We start from the raw sequence: 22861 nt of genomic DNA on the forward strand, positions 1-22861 counted from the left end.
GTTTCTACCTAGGTTCTGAATCAACTAGAGGGGTGGTTCTGAATCAACTAGTTCTACCTAGGTTCTGAATCAACTAGAGGGGGTGGTCATAGTTCTACCTAGGTTCTGAATCAACTAGAGTTCTACCTAGGTTCTGAATCAACTAGAGGGGTGGTCATAGTTCTACCTAGGTTCTGAATCAACTAGATTGTTCTACCTAGGTTCTGAATCAACTAGAGGGTGGTCATAGTTCTACCTAGGTTCTGAATCAACTAGAGGTTCTGAATGGTCATTGTTCTACCTAGGTTCTGAATCAACTAGAGGGGTGGTCATAGTTCTACCTAGGTTCTGAATCAACTAGAGGGGTGGTCATAGTTCTACCTAGGTTCTGAATCAACTAGAGGGGTGGTCATAGTTCTACCTAGGTTCTGAATCTGAATCAATCAACTAGAGGGGTGGTCATAGTTCTACCTAGGTTCTGAATCAACTAGGTTCTGAATCAACTAGGGGTGGTCATAGTTCTACCTAGGTTCTGAATCAACTAGAGGGGTGGTCATTCTACCTAGGTTCTGAATCAACTAGAGTGTGTTCTACCTAGGTTCTGAATCAACTAGGTTGGTCATAGTTCTACCTAGGTTCTGAATCAACTAGTTCATAGTTCTACCTAGGTTCTGAATCAACTAGAGGGGTGGTCATAGTTCTACCTAGGTTCTGAATCAACTAGAATGGTGGTCATAGTTCTACCTAGGTTCTGAATCAACTAGAGTGGTGGTCTAGTTCTACCTAGGTTCTGAATCAACTAGAGGGGTGGTCATTGTTCTACCTAGGTTCTGAATCAACTAGAGGGTGGTCATAGTTCTACCTAGGTTCTGAATCAACTAGAGGGGTGGTCTAGTTCTGAATCCTAGGTTCTGAATCAACTAGAGGGGTGGTCATAGTTCTACCTAGGTTCTGAATCAACTAGAATCATGGGTGGTCATAGTTTCTACCTAGGTTCTGAATCAACTAGAGGGGTGGTCATAGTTCTACCTAGGTTCTGAATCAACTAGAGGGGTGGTCATAGTTCTACCTAGGTTCTGAATCAACTAGAGGGGTGGTCATAGTTCTACCTAGGTTCTGAATCAACTAGGTTCTGAATCAACTAGGTGGTCATAGTTCTACCTAGGTTCTGAATCAACTAGAGGGGTGGTCATAGTTCTACCTAGGTTCTGAATCAACTAGAGGGGTGGTCATAGTTCTACCTAGGTTCTGAATCAACTAGAGTGGTGGTCATAGTTCATAGTTCTACCTAGGTTCTGAATCAACTAGACCTATTTCTGAATCAACTAGGTGGTCATAGTTCATAGGTTCTGAATCAACTAGGTTCTGTTCTAATTCTGAATCAACTAGAGGGGTGGTCATAGTTCTACCTAGGTTCTGAATCAACTAGAGGGGTGGTCATAGTTCTACCTAGGTTCTGAATCAACTAGAGTGGTGGTCATAGTTCTACCTAGGTTCTGAATCAACTAGGTGGTCATAGTTCTACCTAGGTTCTGAATCAACTAGAGGGGTGGTGGTCATAGTTCATAGTTCTACCTAGGTTCTGAATCAACTAGGTGGTCATAGTTCTATTCTGAATCAACTAGAGGGGTGGTCATAGTTCTACATAGGTTCTGAATCAACTAGAGGGGTGGTCATAGTTCTACCTAGGTTCTGAATCAACTAGAGGGGTGGTCATAGTTCTACTTCTGAGGTTCTGAATCAACTAGAGGGGTGGTCATAGTTCTACCTACGTTCTGAATCAACTAGGTGGTCATAGTTCTACCTAGGTTCTGAATCAACTACGTGGTCATAGTTCTACCTAGGTTCTGAATCAACTAGATGGGTGGTCATAGTTATACCTATTTCTGAATCAACTAGGTGGTCATAGTTATCATAGCTACCTAGGTTCTGAATCAACTAGGTGGTCATAGTTCTACCTAGGTTCTGAATCAACTAAATGGGTGGTCATAGTTTTACCTATTTCTGAATCAACTAGGTGTTCATAGTTCTACCTAGGTTCTGAATCAACTAGAGGGGTGGTCAGGCTACATCAGTCATACAGTATAGATAAAGAGTTTGTCCTGTGGGTTTCTGTCTGAATGTTCAGAGAGCAGTCGCTGTCGCTATGTGTATGAATGAAGTAGGTGCTAGTGTAAGCATTTTATAATCCAGACATGGTTTTACTAGACTTGGCTAGTCTTTATATCAGATGTCTAGATACTCATTCACACAATTTATATTATATTGGTTTTAGTCATTGTACTGAAAAATAATCAAAACGGTGTTCAGACAGTGAGTAGTCGGCCTATATAGGTTGCCAGTTGTCCACCTTCAACAAACATAAAAACAATCCCATTTTGACAGAACAGAAAACAGTAAAGTAGAGATTTATGAAGGGAGTGAAGACAGTGAGAAGCAGACAGATTTGGACTGTATGTGCATCACATCTGTTGCTTCAGACGGTCTCTCTGTACAGAGACGACCTCTCGTGGGGCAAGGCTGCAGCACAGAAGAGAATAGAGTAGAATAGAATAGAGTAGAATAGAGTAGCATAGAATATAATAGAGTAGAATAGAATAAAGTAGAATAAAATAGAATATAGTAGAATAGAGTAGAATAGAATAGAATAAAGTAGAATAGAGTAGTATAGAATAGAACAGGACAGAATAGAGTACAATATATTAGAATAGAGTAGAACAGAACAGAATAGAGTATAATATATTAGAATTGAGTAGAACAGAACAGAATAGAGAAGAATAGAACATAATAGAATATAACAGAATAGAGAAGAAAATAATAGAACAGAATAGAGAAGAATAGAATAGAACAGAATAGAGAAGCATAGTACAGAATAGAATAGAATAGAACAGAATAGAGAAGAATAAAACAGAATAGAATAGAATATAACAGAGTTCTATCTCCTCTTTATCGATTTTGTCTTTAAGAGAACACATAGCACATACTGTATGACACATAGCATCCACAATCCACTTCATATGTTTTACCATAAACACTGTATGGCATGGGATGTGAAAGAAAAATAAAACATGAACAGTCGGTAGAACTATGTGGAGATATATTCCCACTGCTGGAGAGAATGCCAAACATATTTGACACAGGGGTCAATCTCTCTCTCTCTCCTCTCTCGCTCTCTGTCTTTCCTCTGTCTCTTTCCTCTGTCTGTCTGTCTGTCTGTCTGTCTGTCTGTCTGTCTGTCTGTCTGTCTGTCTGTGGCTCGCTCTCTTTCTGTTTATCGAACTCCAAATCTATATTTTTTCAAGAACATGATGAAAAAGGCAGGAGCTCATCTGCTTATGACCTCTCTCTCTGTGTCTCTCTCTCTCTCTCTCTCTCTCTGTCTCTCTCTCTCTCTCTCTCTCTCTCTCTCTCTCTCTCTCTCTCTCTCTCTGTCTCTCTGTCTCTCTCTGTCTCTCTCTCTGTCTCTCTCCCTCTCTCTCTCTCTCTCTCTCTCTCTGTCTCTCTCTCTCCCTCTCTTTCTTTCTCTCTCTGTCTCTCTCTCTATCAATTCAATTCAAGGGGCTTTATTGGCATGGGAAACATGTTAACATTGCCAAAGCAAGTGAGGTAGATAATATACAAAAGTCTCTCTCTCTCTCTCTCTTTCTCTTTCTCCAGATGTAACAATGAGAACGAGTGGTACCAGATCCACGAAAACATCATAAGAAAATCCAGCACCAAGTACACAGCTCCCAGCACCAACTACGGTATGTTACGTTGCCTAACGTTTACTCACTTAACATGCTGGGATACCCACTATAACACCAACTATGGTATGTTACGTTGCCCAACGTTTACTCACTTAACATGCTGGGATACCCACTATAACACCAACTATGGTATGTTACGTTGCCTAACGCCTATGTAAATGATTTGTGGGTTTAGACATCCATCTTACTCCAAAACAAGATATTATTGAGTAGTTTAAATGAAGTGTTTAATTCATATGATCACACAGAATGTCAGGTTTCAGGGCTGGAACAGAAGCCTGCTCACCCATTAGCTAGATCTCTAGGAGCAAGGTTGGCCATGCATATTCTAGGTAGTTATGCGTAGTTATTTCATTTTAGCCCCTTTTTTCTCCCCAATTTCATATTTACGATCTTGTCTCATTGCTGCAACTCCCCAAGAGGTGAAGGTCGAGTAAGGCGTCGTCCCGAAAACAAGGAGCCTCTTAACACCTGCTCGTTTAACCCGGAAGCCAGTCTCACCAACGTGTCGGAGGAATCACAGTTCAACTGACGACCGGAGTCATCCTGCAGGTGCCCGACCCGCCACAAGGAGTCGCTAGAACGTGATGAGCGAACTAATTCCCCCCGCCGGACCAAACCCTCCTCTAACCCGGACGACGCTGGGCCAATTGTGCGCCGCCCTATGGGACTCCCGGTCACGGCCGTAAACATAGAAATTAGACAGCAGCAGGGTGGCAGGGTAGCCGAGTGGCTAGAGCATTGGACTAGTAACCAGAAGGTTGCAAGTTCTAACCCCTGAGCTGACAAGGTACAAATCTGTCGTTCTGCCCCTGAACAGGCAGTTAACCCACTGTTCCTAGGCCGTCATTGAAAATAAGAATTTGTTCTTAACTGACTTGCCTAGTTAAATAAAATAAAAATAAATAAAAGACCAGCACTTACTTCCTTATTCTCAAGTGATATATCATTTCGTATTGTCAAAGTTCTCTCTTTGGGACTAGCAATCTGTTATCTAGCTAGCTTAGCTACTAGCTCGGTAGCTAACGTTGTTTTATACCAAATCAAACTAACGTTTATGTCATTAAAAATACTAATATTGGATGGCTGTCTATCCTATTCATACTGTATGTAGCACGCTAGCTAGTGGACGTTACCTAGAATAGATGGTAAACAACTTCCTGTGTGCTACACATCATCCTGGTGCCGCCACTTCGTGCTGCTGGCGTTACTATCGATGCAGGCAATGCAACCCGCTGTGATGCTTCTTTGGGAAATCTCAAAACTTTTATTTTGTAAAATAGATTCGTCCTCGGGTCATAAAGACCATGCCATACAGATACTATGGTCAAAGCATTTTGATCTTGAGAAAACGACTAGATCGAGATAGCTAGCTTAGCTGTTTATAAACACACCGGATGGTCTTTGTGGTTCCAGGGTTCACTTCCTGAAAAAGCTGTTGAAAAGGTCTATACTAGTGAAGCACTGAGGACCGAGGCCCCCCACGGACCCTCTGTGTTTTTTAAAATTGTATTTTGGGATCTTAAAATGTTTTCAGTTTAAACTTAAACGACTCAAGCCAGAAATAAAGATTGTAGAAAAGATAATGGAGCTATATATATATATATATTATTTGAGAGCTAACAATCACCTCAATAAAAACTATACAGCCAGGGAGAATCTCATATTCTCTAAATGTCATGGCATTGGGCCCTCATTGATTTTGTTATAATGTTTGATCACTCAGATAGCATAAGAACAAGGCATAAGCCACGTCAAACTGTGTAAGATTGCAGGAAATTTGCATTAGAACAGCAACATTTTATCGCTGTGGCCAAGAGGAGGGCCTTTAAAATGGTTGGTCAGAGACCCCCACCCGCTAATTTTGCTACCATTGCTAAAAATAATTCTAAGCAAAAACATTGGCATATGTGTGTGTCTCGCGCCCTCTGCCCAGCCCCTCACAGGGATGACACACAATCTCACCACTTCCCTTCACTCTGGTAATCTCTGTAATTGGTAACCTACCAATATGAATGTCATTCTCTTAATTGATATTGTGTACATCAAGAGGACGTGTGAAGAGGCTCAATACCCGTCCCCCCCGTCCCTCTCAAAGCTCATTGGAGGAGAGGATCCAATGTCCCTCACCTCGGACCTCCTCCTACAGAGCCTTACACCCACCCTTAATTACATGATAAACATTCTTTACCTCATAACCTCATTTACCTCGTAGTCTCCATCTACCCATAACACACAGTTTTACCTCATAACTGTAGTCTCCATCTACCCATAACACACAGTTTTACCTCATAACTGTAGTCTCCATCTACCCATAACACATTTGCAGTTTTTTTCTTTCTCCACAGAAAGCTCATAACTGTAGTCTCCATCTACCCACAACACATTTCCAAATGATTGCAAAAAGCCTGAGAACACAGAATGAGAATACTTGGACAAGGGATATGTGTCTGACTGGTTTCTCATATGCTCACGGTTCCATCTAATAGCTGCTGATATAGTGGCTCATCATATTTTTACCCGGTGCAGATCTGCTATTTATGCACTGAGGATCACACACACTTTTTTAACACACACACACTCTTTCTCCATTTTAGATTGCACTGACACGCAGAAACGCTCACACACGCTAACACACACTCATATGCACTGACACGCTAACACACACTCTAACACACACACACTCCACTGGGAGTTCATATGCACTGACAGCTGCTCAGAGCTTAGTTAGCTGTTAACACATCCTCAGTGGACACGCTAACACACACGCTAACACATCCTGTATTCACTGACATGAAACTTCATATGCACTGACAGAGTTACATTAACACACACACTCATCAGGCTTTAACACACACGTGCACTGACACGCTAACACACACGCTAACACACACACTCATATGCACTGACACGCTAACACACACGTTAACACACACGACACACTCAATGCACTGACACGCTTAACACACACACTCATATGCACTGCACGAATGAGAATTTATTTTCTATGCAAAAAGCCTGAGAACGGCAGGATATGTGGTAGAAGTAAGATTTTCATATGTTAAAAGTTACACTAGTAACTCATATGCACTGACACGCTAACACACACGTTCAATGCACTGACACACCAACACACACGCTAACATACACACTCATATGCACTGACTAACACACACGCTAACACACACACTAACACACACACTCATATGCACTGACATGCTAACACAACACACAACTCATATGCACTGACACGCTAACACACACACGCTTAACACACACGCTAACACACACACTCATATGCACTGACACGCTAACACACACGCTAACACACACGCTAACACACACGCTACACATACACACTCATATGCACTGACACGCTAACACACACGCTAACACACACGACACGCTAACACACACGCTAACACATACACACTCATATGCACTGACACGCTAACACACACGCTAACACACACGCTAACACACACACTCATATGCACTGACACGCTAACACACACACTCATATGCACTGACACGCTAACACACACGCTAACACACACGCTAACACACACTCATATGTGCACTCATATGCACTGACACGCTAACACACACTCTAACACACACGCTAACACACACGCTCATGTGCACTGACACGCTAGCACACACGCTGCCATGCCATACCCCCTGTCCCACACACTCACACACTCACACACACACACCCTAGTGGTAGTGTTTTAGTAATGTCAGAATGCAGTAGTGTCTGCAGTAGTGGGGAAGGCGTTGCAGGGCTCAGTCACATTATTCATCCATGCTGGCACCATCTCTAAATGTCTGGTCATTTGCTGCCAGAAAAACATCAACGTTTTCTCATGTGAAATTAATAAGTGAAACTGACTTGTCTGTTGCCCCCTTCACCATCCCGGTCTGATCAGATCTTAACAGAAAAAGGCCTGAGGAGATACTTCGTCTTCGTCGTCATCGTCGTCGTGCAAGGTCCCCACTGGGCACACACTGGTTGAATCAACGTTGTTTCCACGTCATTTCAATGAAATGACGTTGAACCAACATGGAATAGATGTTGAATTGACGTCTGTGCCCAGTGGGTCTGGTCATCTCTCTGTCTTCTTATACTCATGTCTGATCATCCCTCTCTGTCTTCTTCTACTCAGGTCTGATCATCTCTCTGTCTTCTCCTCAGGTCTGATCATCTCTCTGTCTTCTTCTCCTCAGGTCTGATCATCTCTCTGTCTTCTCAGGTCTGATCATCTCTCTGTCTTCTTCTCCTCAGGTCTTATCATCTCTCTGTCTTCTTCTCCTCAGGTCTGATCATCTCTCTGTCTTCTCGTTAGGTCTGATCATCTCTCTGGTCAGATCATTCTCTGTCTTCAGGTCTGATCATCTCTCTGTCTTCTTCTCCTCAGGTCTGATCATCTCTCTGTCTTCTTCTCCTCAGGTCTGATCATCTCTCTGTCTTCTTCTCCTCAGGTCTGATCATCTCTCTGTCTTCTTCTCCTCAGGTCTGATCATCTCTCTGTCTTCTCGTCTTCTCGTCTTCTTCTCTCAGGTCTGATCATCTCTCTGTCTTCTTCTCTCCAAGTCTGATCATCTCTCTGTCTTCTTCTACTCAGGTCTGATCATCTCTCTCATCCTCAGGTCTGATCTTCTTCTTCTCAGGTCTGATCATCTCTCTGTCTTCTTCTACTCAGGTCTGATCATCTCTCTGTCTTCTTCTACTCAGGTCTGATCATCTCTCTGTCTTCTTCTCAGGTCTGATCATCTCTCTGTCTTCTCCTCAGCTCTGATCATCTCTTTGTCTTCTTCTTCTCAGGTCTGATCATCTCTCTGTCTTCTCGTTAGGTCTGATCATCTCTCTGTCTTCTTCTTCTCAGGTCTGATCATTTCTCTGTCTTCTTCTTCTCAGGTCTGATCATCTCTCTTGTCTTCTCATTAGGTCTGATCATCTCTCTGTCTTCTTCTCCTCAGGTCTGATCATCTCTCTGTCTTCTTCTCCTCAGGTCTGATCATCTCTCTGTCTTCTTTTTCAGGTCTGATCATCTCTCTGTCTTCTCCTCAGGTCTGATCATCTCTCTGTCTTCTTCTTCTCAGGTCTGATCATCTCTCTGTCTTCTCATTAGGTCTGATCATCTCTCTGTCTTCTCCTTAGGTCTGATCATCTCTCTGTCTTCTTCTTCTCAGGTCTGATCATCTCTCTGTCTTCTCATTAGGTCTGATCATCTCTCTGTCTTCTCCTCAGGTCTGATCATCTCTCTGTCTTCTCCTCAGGTCTGATCATCTCTTTGTCTTCTACTCAGGTCTGATCATCCCTCTCTGTCTTCTTCTACTCAGGTCTGATCATCTCTCTGTCTTCTCGTTAGGTCTGATCATCTCTCTGTCTTCTCGTTAGGTCTGATCATCTCTCTGTCTTCTTCTTCTCAGGTCTGATCATCTCTCTGTCTTCTCCTCAGGTCTGATCATCTCTCTGTCTTCTTCTTCTCAGGTCTGATCATCTCTCTTGTCTTCTCGTTAGGTCTGATCATCTCTCTGTCTTCTCCTCAGGTCTGATCATCTCTCTGTCTTCTCGTTAGGTCTGATCATCTCTCTGTCTTCTCTTCTAGGTCTGATCATCTCTCTGTCTTCTCATTAGGTCTGATCATCTCTCTGTCTTCTCCTCAGGTCTGATCATCTCTCTGTCTTCTCCTGATCATCTCTCTGTCTTCTCTCAGTCTGATCATCTCTCTGTCTTCTCCTCAGGTCTGATCATCTCTCTGTCTTCTCCTCAGGTCTGATCATCTCTCTGTCTTCTCCTCAGGTCTGATCATCTCTCTGTCTTCTTCTTCTCAGGTCTGATCATCTCTCTGTCTTCTTCTTCTCAGGTCTGATCATCTCTCTGTCTTCTTCTTCTCAGGTCTGATCATCTCTCTGTCTTCTTCTCAGGTCTGATCATCTCTCTGTCTTCTTCTCCTCAGGTCTGATCATCTCTCTTGTCTTCTCTTAGGTCTGATCATCTCTCTGTCTTCTTCTCAGGTCTGATCATCTCTCTGTCTTCTCGTTAGGTCTGATCATCTCTCTGTCTTCTTCTCTCCAGGTCTGATCATCTCTCTGTCTTCTTCTGATCATCAGGTCTGATCATCTCTCTGTCTTCTTCTCCTCAGGTCTGATCATCTCTCTGTCTTCTTCTCATCTCAGGTCTGATCATCTCTCTGTCTTCTTCTCTCAGGTCTGATCATCTCTCTGTCTTCTTCTCCTCAGGTCTGATCATCTCTCTGTCTTCTTCTGATCATCTCTCTGTCTTCTTCTTAGGTCTGATCATCTCTCTGTCTTCTTCTCCTCAGGTCTGATCATCTCTCTGTCTTCTTCTCTGATCATCTCTATGTCTTCTTCTTCTCAGGTCTGATCATCTCTCTGTCTTCTTCTCCTCAGGTCTGATCATCTCTCTGTCTTCTCATTAGGTCTTCATCTCTCCTCAGGTCTGATCATCTCTCTGTCTTCTTCTCCTCAGGTCTGATCATCTCTCTGTCTTCTTCTCCTCAGGTCTGATCATCTCTCTGTCTTCTTCTCCTCAGGTCTGATCATCTCTCTGTCTTCTCGAGGTCTGATCATCTCTCTGTCTTCTTCTCCTCAGGATCATCTCTCTGTCTTCTTCGAGGTCTGAATCCTCTGTCTTCTCGTTAGGTCTGATCATCTCTCTTCTTCTTCTCAGGTCTGATAGAGGTCTGATCATCTCTCTGTCTTCTTCTGATCATCTCTCTGTCTTCTCAAGCTGATCATCTCTCTGTCTTCTCGTTAGGTCTCGATGGTCATCATGCCAGGTCTGATCATCTCTCTGTCTTCTCATTAGGTCTGATCATCTCTCTGTCTTCTTCTCCTCAGGTCTGATCATCTCTCTGTCTTCTTCTTCTCAGGTCTGATCATCTCTCTGTCTTCCCGATCAGGTCTGATCATCTCTCTTCTTCAATCTTAAGGACACGTCTGATCATCTCTATTTCTGTGGACGTCAGGGCTGAGGAGTCTGATCATCTCTCTGTCAGGTGTAATGTATCAGGGTGGTACACCTGTCTCTGGTCTGATCATCTAGCTTCTCAAATCAGGACCCAGGAATCTTTTATTCTGACCATGTGACCTGACCAGGTCTGATCATCTCTCTGTCTTCTCCTCCCCAATCATCTCTCTTCTTCTCCTCAGGTCTGATCCTCTCTGTCTTCTTCTACTCAGGTCTGATCATCTCTCTGTCTTCTCCTCAGGTCTGATCATCTCTCTGTCTTCTTCTCCTCAGGTCTGATCATCTCTCTGTCTTCTTCTCAGGTCTGATCATCTCTCTGTCTTCTTCTCCTCAGGTCTGATCATCTCTCTTCTTCTCCTCCTTTTGTCTGATCATCTCTCTGTCTTCTCCCTCAGGTCTGATCATCTCTCTGTCTTCTCCTCAGGTCTGATCATTCCTGTCTTCTCCTCAGGTCTGATCATCTGTCTGTCACTTCTCCTCAGGTCCATCTCCCCAGCTAAAAGATGGAAAGATCTGATCTTCATTCCACTCGCAAGCTTCTAATCATGCCAGGTCATTCCATTAAATTGAAATCAAATACAACTTTATTAGCATCTTAAGGACGGTGTTTCAAATTCTACAACACACGGTTCAGTTTTCTGTGGACGTGGGTATTGTTCAGCTCCAGTCCATCTTTATAAATTAAAAGACCCAGGAACTTTTTTCCAGACCATGTGACCTGACCAGTACGAACTCTGAACCCTGCTCTGGGCCTATCTATCTGTTTGTCCATCCTGCTTCCCACTGCTGTGGTCCACATTCCTCTCGTGATTAATGTTGTCTGCAGGAAAAATCTATATTCCACTCAGCTGTCCTCATTCCATTATCGTCTCGTTAAGTTTTAGTGTGTATTGTTCAGCTCCAGTCCATCTTTATAATTTAAAAGATCTGCTTTCCAGGATCTGCTTCCCAGCTGTCCTCATTGTGTTAAACTCAGGATCTGCTTCCCAACTGTCCTCATTGTGTTAAACTCAGGATCTGCTTCCCAACTGTCCTCATTGTGTTAAACTCAGGATCTGCTTCCCAGCTGTCCTCATTGTGTTAAACTCAGGATCTGCTTCCCAACTGTCCTCATTGTGTTAAACTCAGGATCTGCTTCCCAGCTGTCCTCATTGTGTTAAACTCATTGTGTTAAACTGTCCTCATTGTGTTAAACTCAGGATCTGCTTCCCAACTGTCCTCATTGTGTTAAACTCAGGATCTGCTTCCCAGCTGTCCTCATTGTGTTAATGATGTATTGTGTGAAATGCCAGTACATCAGTAGGTCTGAGTAACTGATTGGTCAGAGAGTACGGTTCAGTATTCATAGATTTCTAAATGTTTATTTCTCCATGGGATTGATGGTGGCAAGTATTAGCAGATCTGGGTTCAAGTGGTATTTTTAAATAATTTCACTTCATCTGTGATTGATTATGCTTGCCTGACTTAATAGATCAATAGGTAATAAATAGGAACCCTATCAATCTGGCACTCCAGGCAGGCTAAAGAAAACCCTTCAAACCCTTCAAACCCTTCCACATTCTTTAAAGTATAGTATTTGGACCCCGGTCTGAGATGCAGTAGGGTTCAGCTGACTCAATCCGATCTGGGGATGAAATAATGTCTTGATCTCTGATTACCTGGAAGGGAAACAAAATAGTGGTGTTCTTTTTTGTAGATGGCCGGCCTGGTTGTCATGGAGACAAGTTAATGAGAGCACTTTGTCAGGCTGCATGCTACAAGCAAGCTATAGTTACACTTAGCATGGCCCAATGGAAGTGGTAAGAGTAGAGTCTCTTTCAACCGTCGTCATTCTGTAGTTTGCTTTTCCTTTTTTCCCATGTCATGTGTTACTGTGTCTCTTTCTGTGTCCCCGGTGTCATTCTGGCCCCTCCTACCCGGTGTCATTCTGGCCCCTCCTCCTTGGTGTCATTCTGGCCCCTCCTCCCTGGTGTCATTCTGGCCCCTCCTACCCGGTGTCCATCTGGCCCCTCCTCCCTGGTGTCCATTTGGCCCCTCCTCCCCGGTATCCATCTGGTCCCTCCTCCCTGGTGTCCATCTGGTCCCTCCTCCCTGGTGTCCATCTGGTCCCTCCTCCCTGGTGTCCATCTGGCCCCTCCTACCCGGTATCCATCTGGTCCCTCCTCCCTGGTGTCCATCTGGCCCCTCCTCCCTGGTGTCCATCTGGTCCCTCCTCCCTGGTGTCCATCTGGTCCCTCCTCCCTGGTGTCTATCTGGTCCCTCCTCCCTGGTGTCCATCTGGCCCCTCCTCCCTGGTGTCCATCTGGCCCCTCCTACCCGGTGTCCATCTGGTCCCTCCTCCCTGGTGTCCATCTGGTCCCTCCTCCCTGGTGTCCATATGGTCCCACCTCCCTGGTGTCCATTTGGCCCCTCCTCCCTGGTGTCCATTTGGCCCCTCCTCCCCGGTATCCATCTGGTCCCTCCTCCCTGGTGTCCATCTGGTCCCTCCTCCCTGGTGTCCATCTGGCCCCTCCTACCCGGCATCCATCTGGTCCCTCCTCCCTGGTGTCCATCTGGCCCCTCCTCCCTGGTGTCCATCTGGTCCCTCCTCCCTGGTGTCCATCTGGCCCCTCCTCCCTGGTGTCCATCTGGCCCCTCCTACCCGGTGTCCATCTGGTCCCTCCTCCCTGGTGTCCATCTGGTCCCTCCTCCCTGGTGTCCATCTGGTCCCTCCTCCCTGGTGTCCATCTGGTCCCTCCTCCATGCCCCCCGCTCACCATAGAGACGGAGATAAATTGGTGTAAGTGCAGCCCCTCTGTGCCCCTGCCTGACTCTTCCTCTACATTGATCTGTCTGCCTGACTCTTCCTCTACATGTCTCTGTCTGCCTGACTCTTCCTCTACATTTTTCTGTCTGCCTGACTCTTCCTCTACATTGATCTGTCTGCCTGACTCTTCCTCTACATTGCTCTGTCTGCCTGACTCTTCCTCTACATTGCTCTGTCTGCCTGACTCTTCCTCTACATTGCTCTGTCTGCCTGACTCTTCCTCTACATTGCTCTGTCTGCCTGACTCTTCCTCTACATTATTCTGTCTGCCTGACTCTTCCTCTACATTATTCTGTCTGCCTGACTCTTCCTCTACATTGCTCTGTCTGCCTGACTCTTCCTCTACATGTCTCTGTCTGCCTGACCTCCTCTACATTATTCTGTCTGCCTGACCTCCTATACATTACTCTGTCTGCCTGACATCCTCTACATTGCTCTGTCTGCCGGACGCTTCCTCTGCTTTGCCCTGTCTGGCTAACTCCTTGCTTAGCGATTCAGGGAACCACCTTGGTGATGAGTAATATTGCTTGCGACCTAAAGAACTAATTCCTAGTCTTCAGCTGAGACGGTTAAAAGCTCTGCGGGATCGGTGTCCCCCCCCCCCGCGGGACGGTTGAGCTAACATAGGTTAATGTGATTAGCATGAGGTTGTAAGTAACAAAAACATTTCCCAGGACATATCTGATATGTACAGAAAGCTTAAATTCTTGTTAATCTAACTGCACTGTCATATTTACAGTAGATATTACAGTGAAATAATACCACGCTATTGTTTGAGGAGAGTGGCACAATTATGAACTTGAAAATGTATGAATAAACCAAGTAGTCACATTTGGGCAGTCATGATGCAACATTTTGAACAGCTATGCAATTGTTCATTGTAATAGTCAAAAAGTTTACACATACACTGCTTCCATCTAGTGGCCAAAATCTAAATTGCACCTGGGCTGCAATAATACCTTGGCCTTTCTCTTGCATTTCAAAGATGGTACAATTATTTCATTTTTTTATTATCTTTGACCAGATCTAATGTGTTATAATATCCTACATTAATTTCACATTTCCACACATTTCAAATGGTTTCCTTTCAAATGGTATCAAGAATATGCATATCCTTGCTTCAGGGCCTGAGCTACAGGCAGTTAGATTTAGTTGTGTCATTTTAGGTTCATAAAAAAAGGGTCTGATTGTAGCGTGCAGAACATCATAAATTGAAACCCAGTCGTCATTCTTACACTGTCAGTCAGCCCTACATGGACACATATAGCCTAGTACTCAGCCCTACATCTAGCCTAGTACTCAGCCCTACATGGACACATCTAGCCTAGTACTCAGCCCTACATGGACACATCTAGCCTAGTACTCAGCCCTACATCTAGCCTATTACTCAGCCCTACATCTAGCCTAGTACTCAGCTCTACATCTAGCCTAGTACTCAGCCCTACATCTAGCCTAGTACTCAGCCCTACATCTAGCCTAGTACTCAGCCCTACATGGACACATCTAGCCTAGTACTCAGCCCTACATGGACACATCTAGCCTAGTACTCAGCCCTACATTTAGCCTCGTACTCAGCCCTACATCTAGCCTAGTACTCAGCCCTTCATGGACACATATAGCCTATTACTCAGCCCTACATCTAGCCTAGTACTCAGCCCTACATCTAGCCTAGTACTCAGCCCTACATGGGCACATCTAGCCTAGTACTCAGCCCTACATCTAGCCTAGTACTCAGCGCTAAATCTAGCCTAGTACTCAGCCCTACATGGACACATCTAGCCTAGTACTCAGCCCTACATGGACACATCTAGCCTAGTAATCAGCCTTCCATGGACACATCTAGCCTAGTACTCAGCCCTACATCTAGCCTAGTATTCAGCCCTACATGGACACATCTAGCCTAGTACTCAGCCCTACATCTAGCCTAGTACTCAGCCCTACCCGGACACATCTAGTCTAGTACTCAGCCCGACCTAGCCTAGTACTCAGCCCTACATGGACACATCTAGCCTAGTACTCAGCCCTACATGGACACATCTAGCCTAGTACTCGGCCCTACATCTAGCCTAGTACTCAGCCCTACATCTAGCCTAGTACTCAGCCCTACATGGACACATCTAGCCTAGTACTCAGCCCTACATCTAGCCTAGTATTCAGCCCTACATGGACACATCTAGCCTAGTACTCAGCCCTACATCTAGCCTAGTACTCAGCCCTACCCGGACACATCTAGTCTAGTACTCAGCCCTACATCTAGCCTAGTACCCAGCCCTACATGGACACATCTAGCCTAGTACTCAGCCCTACATGGACACATCTAGCCTAGTACTCAGCCCTACATGGACACATCTAGCCTAGTACTCAGCCCTACATGGACACATCTAGCCTAGTACTCAGCCCTACATGGACACATCTAGTCTAGTACTCAGCACTACATCTAGCCTAGTACTCAGCCCTACATTTAGCCTTGTACTCAGCCCTACATCTAGCCTAGTACTCAGTACTCTATGGACAGACCTAGCCTAGTAAGCCCTACATCTAGCCTAGTACTCAGCCCTACATCTAGCCTAGTACTCAGCCCTACATGGACACGTCAAGCCTAGTACTCAGCCCTGCATCTAGTCTAGTACTCAGCCCTATATCCTGCCTCATACTCAGCCCTACATTGAGCCTAGTACTCAGCCCTACATTTAGCCTCGTACTCAGCCCTACATCTAGCCTAGTACTCAGCCCTTCATGGACACATATAGCCTATTACTCAGCCCTACATCTAGCCTAGTACTCAGCCCTACATCTAGCCTAGTACTCAGCCCTACATCTAGCCTAGTACTCAGCCCTACATGGGCACATCTAGCCTAGTACTCAGCCCTACATCTAGCCTAGTACTCAGCCCTACATCTAGCCTAGTACTCAGCCCTACATGGACACATCTAGCCTAGTACTCAGCCCTACATCTAGCCTAGTACTCAGCCCTACATCTAGCCTAGTACTCAGCCCTACATGGGCACATCTAGCCTAGTACTCAGCCCTACATCTAGCCTAGTACCCAGCCCTACATGGACACATCTAGCCTAGTACTCAGCCCTACATGGACACATCTAGCCTAGTACTCAGCCCTACATGGACACATCTAGCCTAGTACTCAGCCCTACATTTAGCCTCGTACTCAGCCCTACATCTAGCCTAGTACTCAGTCCTACATGGACAGATCTAGCCTAGTAAGCCCTACATCTAGCCTAGTACTCAGCCCTACATCTAGACTAGTACTCAGCCCTACATGGACACATCAAGCCTAGTACTCAGCCCTACATGGACACATCTAGCCTAGTACTCAGCCCTACATTTAGCCTCGTACTCAGCCCTACATCTAGCCTAGTACTCAGTCCTACATGGACAGATCTAGCCTAGTAAGCCCTACATCTAGCCTAGTACTCAGCCCTGCATCTAGCCTAGTACTCAGCCCTATATCCTGCCTCATACTCAGCCCTACATTGAGCCTAGTACTCAGCCCTACATTTAGCCTCGTACTCAGCCCTACATCTAGCCTAGTACTCAGCCCTTCATGGACACATATAGCCTATTACTCAGCCCTACATCTAGCCTAGTACTCAGCCCTACATCTAGCCTAGTACTCAGCCCTACATGGGCACATCTAGCCTAGTACTCAGCCCTACATCTAGCCTAGTACTCAGCCCTACATCTAGCCTAGTACTCAGCCCTACATGGACACATCTAGCCTAGTACTCAGCCCTACATCTAGCCTAGTACTCAGCCCTACATCTAGCCTAGTACTCAGCCCTACATCTAGCCTAGTACTCAGCCCTACATGGACAGGTCTAGCCTAGTACTCAGCCCTACATGGACACATCTAGCCTAGTACTCAGCCCTACATGGACACATCTAGCCTAGTACTCAGCCCTACATGGGCACATCTAGCCTAGTACTCAGCCTTACATGGACACATCTAGCCTAGTACTCAGCCCTACATTGACACATCTAGCCTCGTACTCAGCCCTACATGGACACATCTAGCCTAGTACTCAGCCCTACATCTAGCCTAGTACTCAGCCCTACATGGACACATCTAGCCTCGTACTCAGCCCTACATGGACACATCTAGCCTAGTACTCAGCCCTACATCTAGCCTAGTACTCAGCCCTACATGGACACATCTAGCCTAGTACTCAGCCCTACATGGACACATCTAGCCTCGTACTCAACAAGTCATGTTTCAGTAGTGTCTGACTGACTCCTTCCTGCTACTGTAAAATAACCGGAAATAATCCATGTTTGTTTGAACATACATGATTGTGTGTGTGTGTGTGTGTGTGTGTGAGTCATCGGCAGCTAATGGGAAATTAAAGCTTTAATGGGGTCCAATCTACTAAGACCCAGATACCATCGATCCACCATGTGATTGCAGCCACATATCATCTAGTGCCAGTCAAACTTAGTGCACTATATAGGGAATAGGGTTCCATAGGGCTCTGGTCTAAAGTAGTGCACTATATAGGGAATAGGGTACCATAGGGTTCTGGTCTAAAGTAGTGCACTATATAGGGAATAGGGTTCCATAGGGCTCTGGTCTAAAGTAGTGCACTATATAGGGAATAGGGTTCCATAGGGCTCTGGTCTAAAGTAGTGCACTATATAGGGAATAGGGTTCCATAGGGCTCTGGTCTAAAGTAGTGCACTATATAGGGAATAGGGTTCCATAGGGCTCTGGTCTAAAGTAGTGCACTATATAGGGAATAGGGTTCCATAGGGCTCTGGTCTAAAGTAGTGCACTATATAGGGAATAGGGTTCCATAGGGCTCTGGTCTAACGTAGTGCACTATATATGGAATAGGGTTCCATAGGGTTCTGGTCTAAAGTAGTGCACTATATAGGGAATAGGGTTCCATAGGGCTCTGGTCTAAAGTAGGGCACTATATAGGGAATAGGGTTCCATAGGGCTCTGGTCTAAAGTAGGGCACTATATAGGGAATAGGGTTCTATAGGGCTCTGGTCTAAAGTAGGGCACTATATAGGGAATAGGGTTCCATAGGGCTCTGGTCTAAAGTAGTGCACTATATAGGGAATAGGGTTACATAGGGCTCTGGTCTAAAGTAGGGCACTATATAGGGAAAAGGGTTCCATAGGGCTCTGGTCTAAAGTAGTGCACTATATAGGGAATAGGGTACCATAGGGTTCTGGTCTAAAGTAGTGTACTATATAGGGAATAGGGTTGTATAGGGCTCTGGTCTAAAGTAGTGCACTATATAGGGAATAGGGTTCCATAGGGCTCTGGTCTAAAGTAGTGCACTATATAGGGAATAGGGTTCCATAGGGTTCTGGTCTAAAGTAGTGCACTATATAGGGAATAGGGTTCCATAGGACTCTGGTCTAAAGTAGTGCACTATATAGGGAATAGGGTTCCATAGGGCTCTGGTCTAAAGTAGTGCACTATATAGGGAATAGGGTTCCATAGGGTTCTGGTCTAAAGTAGTGCACTATATAGGGAATAGGGTGCCATAGGGCTCTGGTCTAAAGTAGTGCACTATATAGGGAATAGGGTTCCATAGGGTTCTGGTCTAAAGTAGTGCACTATATAGGGAATAGGGTGCCATAGGGCTCTGGTCTAAAGTAGTGCACTATATAAGGAATAGGGTTCCATAGGGTTCTGGTCTAAAGTAGTGCACTATATAGGGAATAGGGTTCTATAGGGCTCTGGTCTAAAGTAGTGTACTATATAGGGAATAGGGTGCCATAGGGCTCTGGTCTAAAGTAGTGCACTACATAGGGAATAGGGTACCATTTAGGATGCACTCACAGAGGGCCTCCTGAGTGAGGTGGTGGTCTACAGCACTGCATCAGAGTTGCTAGCTGTGCCATTAGAGATCCTGGTTTGACTCCAGGCTCTGTCGCAGCCCGGCCGTGACCGGGTGACCCATGGGGCGGCGCACAATTGGTCCAGCGTCGTCCGGGTTAGGGGAGGGTTTGGCCGGCAGGGATGTCCTTGTCCCATCGCGAACTAGCGACTCCTGTGGTGGGCAGGACGCAGTGCGCGCTGACACGGCCACCAGGTGTACAGTGTTTCCTCTGACAAATTGGTGCGGCTGGCTTCCCGGATTAAGCGGGCATTGTTTCAGAGAAGCAGTGCGGCTTGGTTGGGTCGTGTTTCGGAGGACGCGCGGCTATCGACCTTCGCCTCTCCCGAGTCCGTACGGGAGTTGCGGCGATGAGACAAGACTGTAACTACCAATTGGATAGAGAAAAAATGGATGCAGCCACTCCCACTTAGCATCTCCGGCATTTATATAATTTATTTAATATGAACACAGAAATACTAACGGACTGTGTTACAATGCCCCTAAGTGATATGCCATTGGATATTGGCACATAGCCACAGTCTAACCAGGCGTTGAAAGCAGACACAGTCTGTCTATCTTCACATTCATATTACTGTCATCATCCCTATACAATCTTTCCTCATAAAGGGTATCCTCCCCCGGTGCCACGGATGTTTATATGCTTATGGGTATACAGTATATCTCCGTTTCCATTTGCAATCACATGAGGACTGTGATTGAGTGAGCGGAGGCTTTTCACATTCTTTCAATGGGCAAGGTGGTATTTGGAGAAGATGAGATGGATTTGATGGGTGTTTGGATAGAGAGCGAGGTAAGTTAGTGGGGGGAGAAACAGAGAGGCAGTGAGTTAGAGAGAGTGGGGCTGGGGAGAGCTAGATAAAGAGAGCGAGAGAAGACAGAAAGAGCAAGAGAGAGAGAACAGAGAACAGAGAGAAATAACAGAGAGAGAGAACAGAGAGAGTGCAAGAGAGAGAGAGAGAGCACGCAACAGAGAGCGATATTATGTAATAATGTAGATGAACTGTAGTACTATTACTGTAATAATGTAGTTAAACTGTAGTAATATTACTGTAATACTGTAGTTAAACTGTAGTAATATTGCTGTAATAATGTAGTTAAACTGTAGTAATATTACTGTAATACTGTAGTTAAACTGTAGTAATATTGCTGTAATAATGTAGTTAAACTGTAGTAATATTACTGTAATACTGTAGTTAAACTGTAGTAATATTAATGCAATAATGTAGTTAAACTGTAGTAATATTGCTGTAATAATGTAGTTAAAATGTAGTCATGTGGCTTCCTCATCTTTAATGCATCACTAAAACAACGTTAGAACCAAGACGAAAAAAAGAGAAGAGAAATGAGAGCATTGGCTATCACTCTGAATAGGATGGAGTGTGTGTGTGTGTGTGTGTGTGTGTGTGTGTGTGTGTGTGTGTGTGTGTGTGTGTGTGTGTGTGTGTGTGTGTGTGTGTGTTTTTGACGCGTGTGTGTATGTTGACGCGTGTGTGTGTATGTGTGTGTATGTTCACACATACGTGTGTGTATGTGTATGTTGACGCGTGTGTGTGTGTGTATGTTCACCGATGTATGTGTGTGTATGTGTGTGTATGTTGACGCGTGTGTGTGTATGTGTGTGTTGTCGCGTGTGTGTTGACGCGTGTTTGTGTGTATGTTGACGCGCGTGTGTGTGTGTGTATATGTTCACCGATGTGTGTGTGTGTATGTGTGTGTTGACGCGTGTGTGTGTGTGTTGACGCGTGTTTGTGTGTATGTTGAGGCGTGTGTGTGTGTGTTCACCGATGTGTGTGTGTGTATGTGTGTGTTGACGCGTGTGTGTGTGTGTTGACGCGTGTTTGTGTGTATGTTGACGCGCGTGTGTGTGTGTGTTCACCGATGTGTGTGTGTGTATGTGTGTGTTGACGCGTGTGTGTGTGTGTTGACGCGTGTTTGTGTGTATGTTGACGCGTGTGTGTGTGTGTGTATGTTCACCGATGTGTGTGTGTGTATGTGTGTGTTGATGCGTGTGTGTGTGTGTTGACGCGTGTTTGTGTGTATGTTGACGCGTGTGTGTGTGTGTGTATGTTCACCGATGTGTGTGTGTGTATGTGTGTGTTGATGCGTGTGTGTGTGTGTGTTGACGCGTGTTTGTGTGTATGTTGACGCGCGTGTGTGTGTGTGTGTATGTTCACCGATGTGTGTGTGTGTATGTGTGTGTTGACGCGTGTGTGTGTGTGTTGACGCGTGTTTGTGTGTATGTTGACGCGCGTGTGTGTGTGTGTTCACCGATGTGTGTGTGTGTATGTGTGTGTTGACGCGTGTGTGTGTGTGTTGACGCGTGTTTGTGTGTATGTTGACGCGCGTGTGTGTGTGTGTATGTTCACCGATGTGTGTGTGTGTATGTGTGTGTTGATGCGTGTGTGTGTGTGTTGACGCGTGTTTGTGTGTATGTTGACGCGCGTGTGTGTGTGTGTGTATGTTCACCGATGTGTGTGTGTGTATGTGTGTGTTGATGCGTGTGTGTGTGTGTTGACGCGTGTTTGTGTGTATGTTGACGCGCGTGTGTGTGTGTGTGTATGTTCACCGATGTGTGTGTGTGTATGTTCACCGATGTGTGTGTGTGTATGTTCACCGATGTGTGTGTGTGTATGTGTGCGGGTAAATAGGTCAACAGTTTCGAAAAGATCAATGTGGTGTTCCGGCATCTAGCAGAACATCCAGGGGGTGGTGGGGATATGCCAGTTAGCTGAGTGTTTACCCAGGGAAAAGGTCATGTTTTGGGAGGGGAAGTGAAGGAGAGGGATGGGGCTCTGGAGGTGGAAGATCTGGGTGTAAACTCTACTCTCCACAGCCTCTCTAATCACTGTTATGTCATAGACAGAAACGGGGGATTTCATTCATGTAAAAATATCCATAGCGTCACGTCTTACAAGGCCTATCCAACAGACACTACTTTTACCAACCAATCTACCGAAAGTTAATTAATTTCAGTCATTTTGTAATTTATTTTTTACCAACAACCCGTTGTTGATGCGACCAAAGTTGAGCCCCTTGATGTAAATTGTGTGTGTCTGTCTAATCTCCCCAGGTGACATCCGTAACGACCTGTACCTCACCTTGGAAAGAGGAGACTTTGAAAGGGGAGGCAAGAGTGTCCAGAAGAACATTGAGGTCACCGTCTACGTGCTCTTCGCAGACGGAGAAATACTCAAAGTAGGTGTTTTTTTTCCTGAAGACCTTAAAACGTCAGGCGACTTTACGAATATGTTTTATACACTAAACAAAAAATATATAAACGCGACGTGTAAAGTGTTGGTCCCATGTTTCATGAGCTGAAATTAAAGATGCCAGATATTTTCCATACGCACAAAAAGCGTATTTCTCTCAAATGTTGTGCACAAATTTGTTTACATCCCTGCTCGTGAGCATTTATCTATATCAAGAAGTTGAATAAACAGCATGATCTTTACACAGG

General features: G+C 45.1%; 1 protein-coding gene across 1 annotated transcript in view; it reads left to right on the top strand.

Moving 5' to 3' along the window:
- The window catches only part of LOC135530244 (dedicator of cytokinesis protein 3-like), a 277860-nt gene that overhangs the window by 135652 nt on the left and 119347 nt on the right, over positions 1 to 22861 (top strand). Inside the window, 4 exon segments of the mRNA XM_064958601.1 lie at positions 3637 to 3725; positions 10398 to 10436; positions 20727 to 20746; positions 22405 to 22599. Of these exon segments, the coding sequence (XP_064814673.1) occupies positions 3637 to 3725; positions 10398 to 10436; positions 20727 to 20746; positions 22405 to 22599 (343 nt within the window).

Source organism: Oncorhynchus masou, chromosome 5 (assembly GCF_036934945.1).
Source record: "Oncorhynchus masou masou isolate Uvic2021 chromosome 5, UVic_Omas_1.1, whole genome shotgun sequence".
NCBI classification, from domain to species: Eukaryota; Metazoa; Chordata; class Actinopteri; order Salmoniformes; family Salmonidae; genus Oncorhynchus; species Oncorhynchus masou.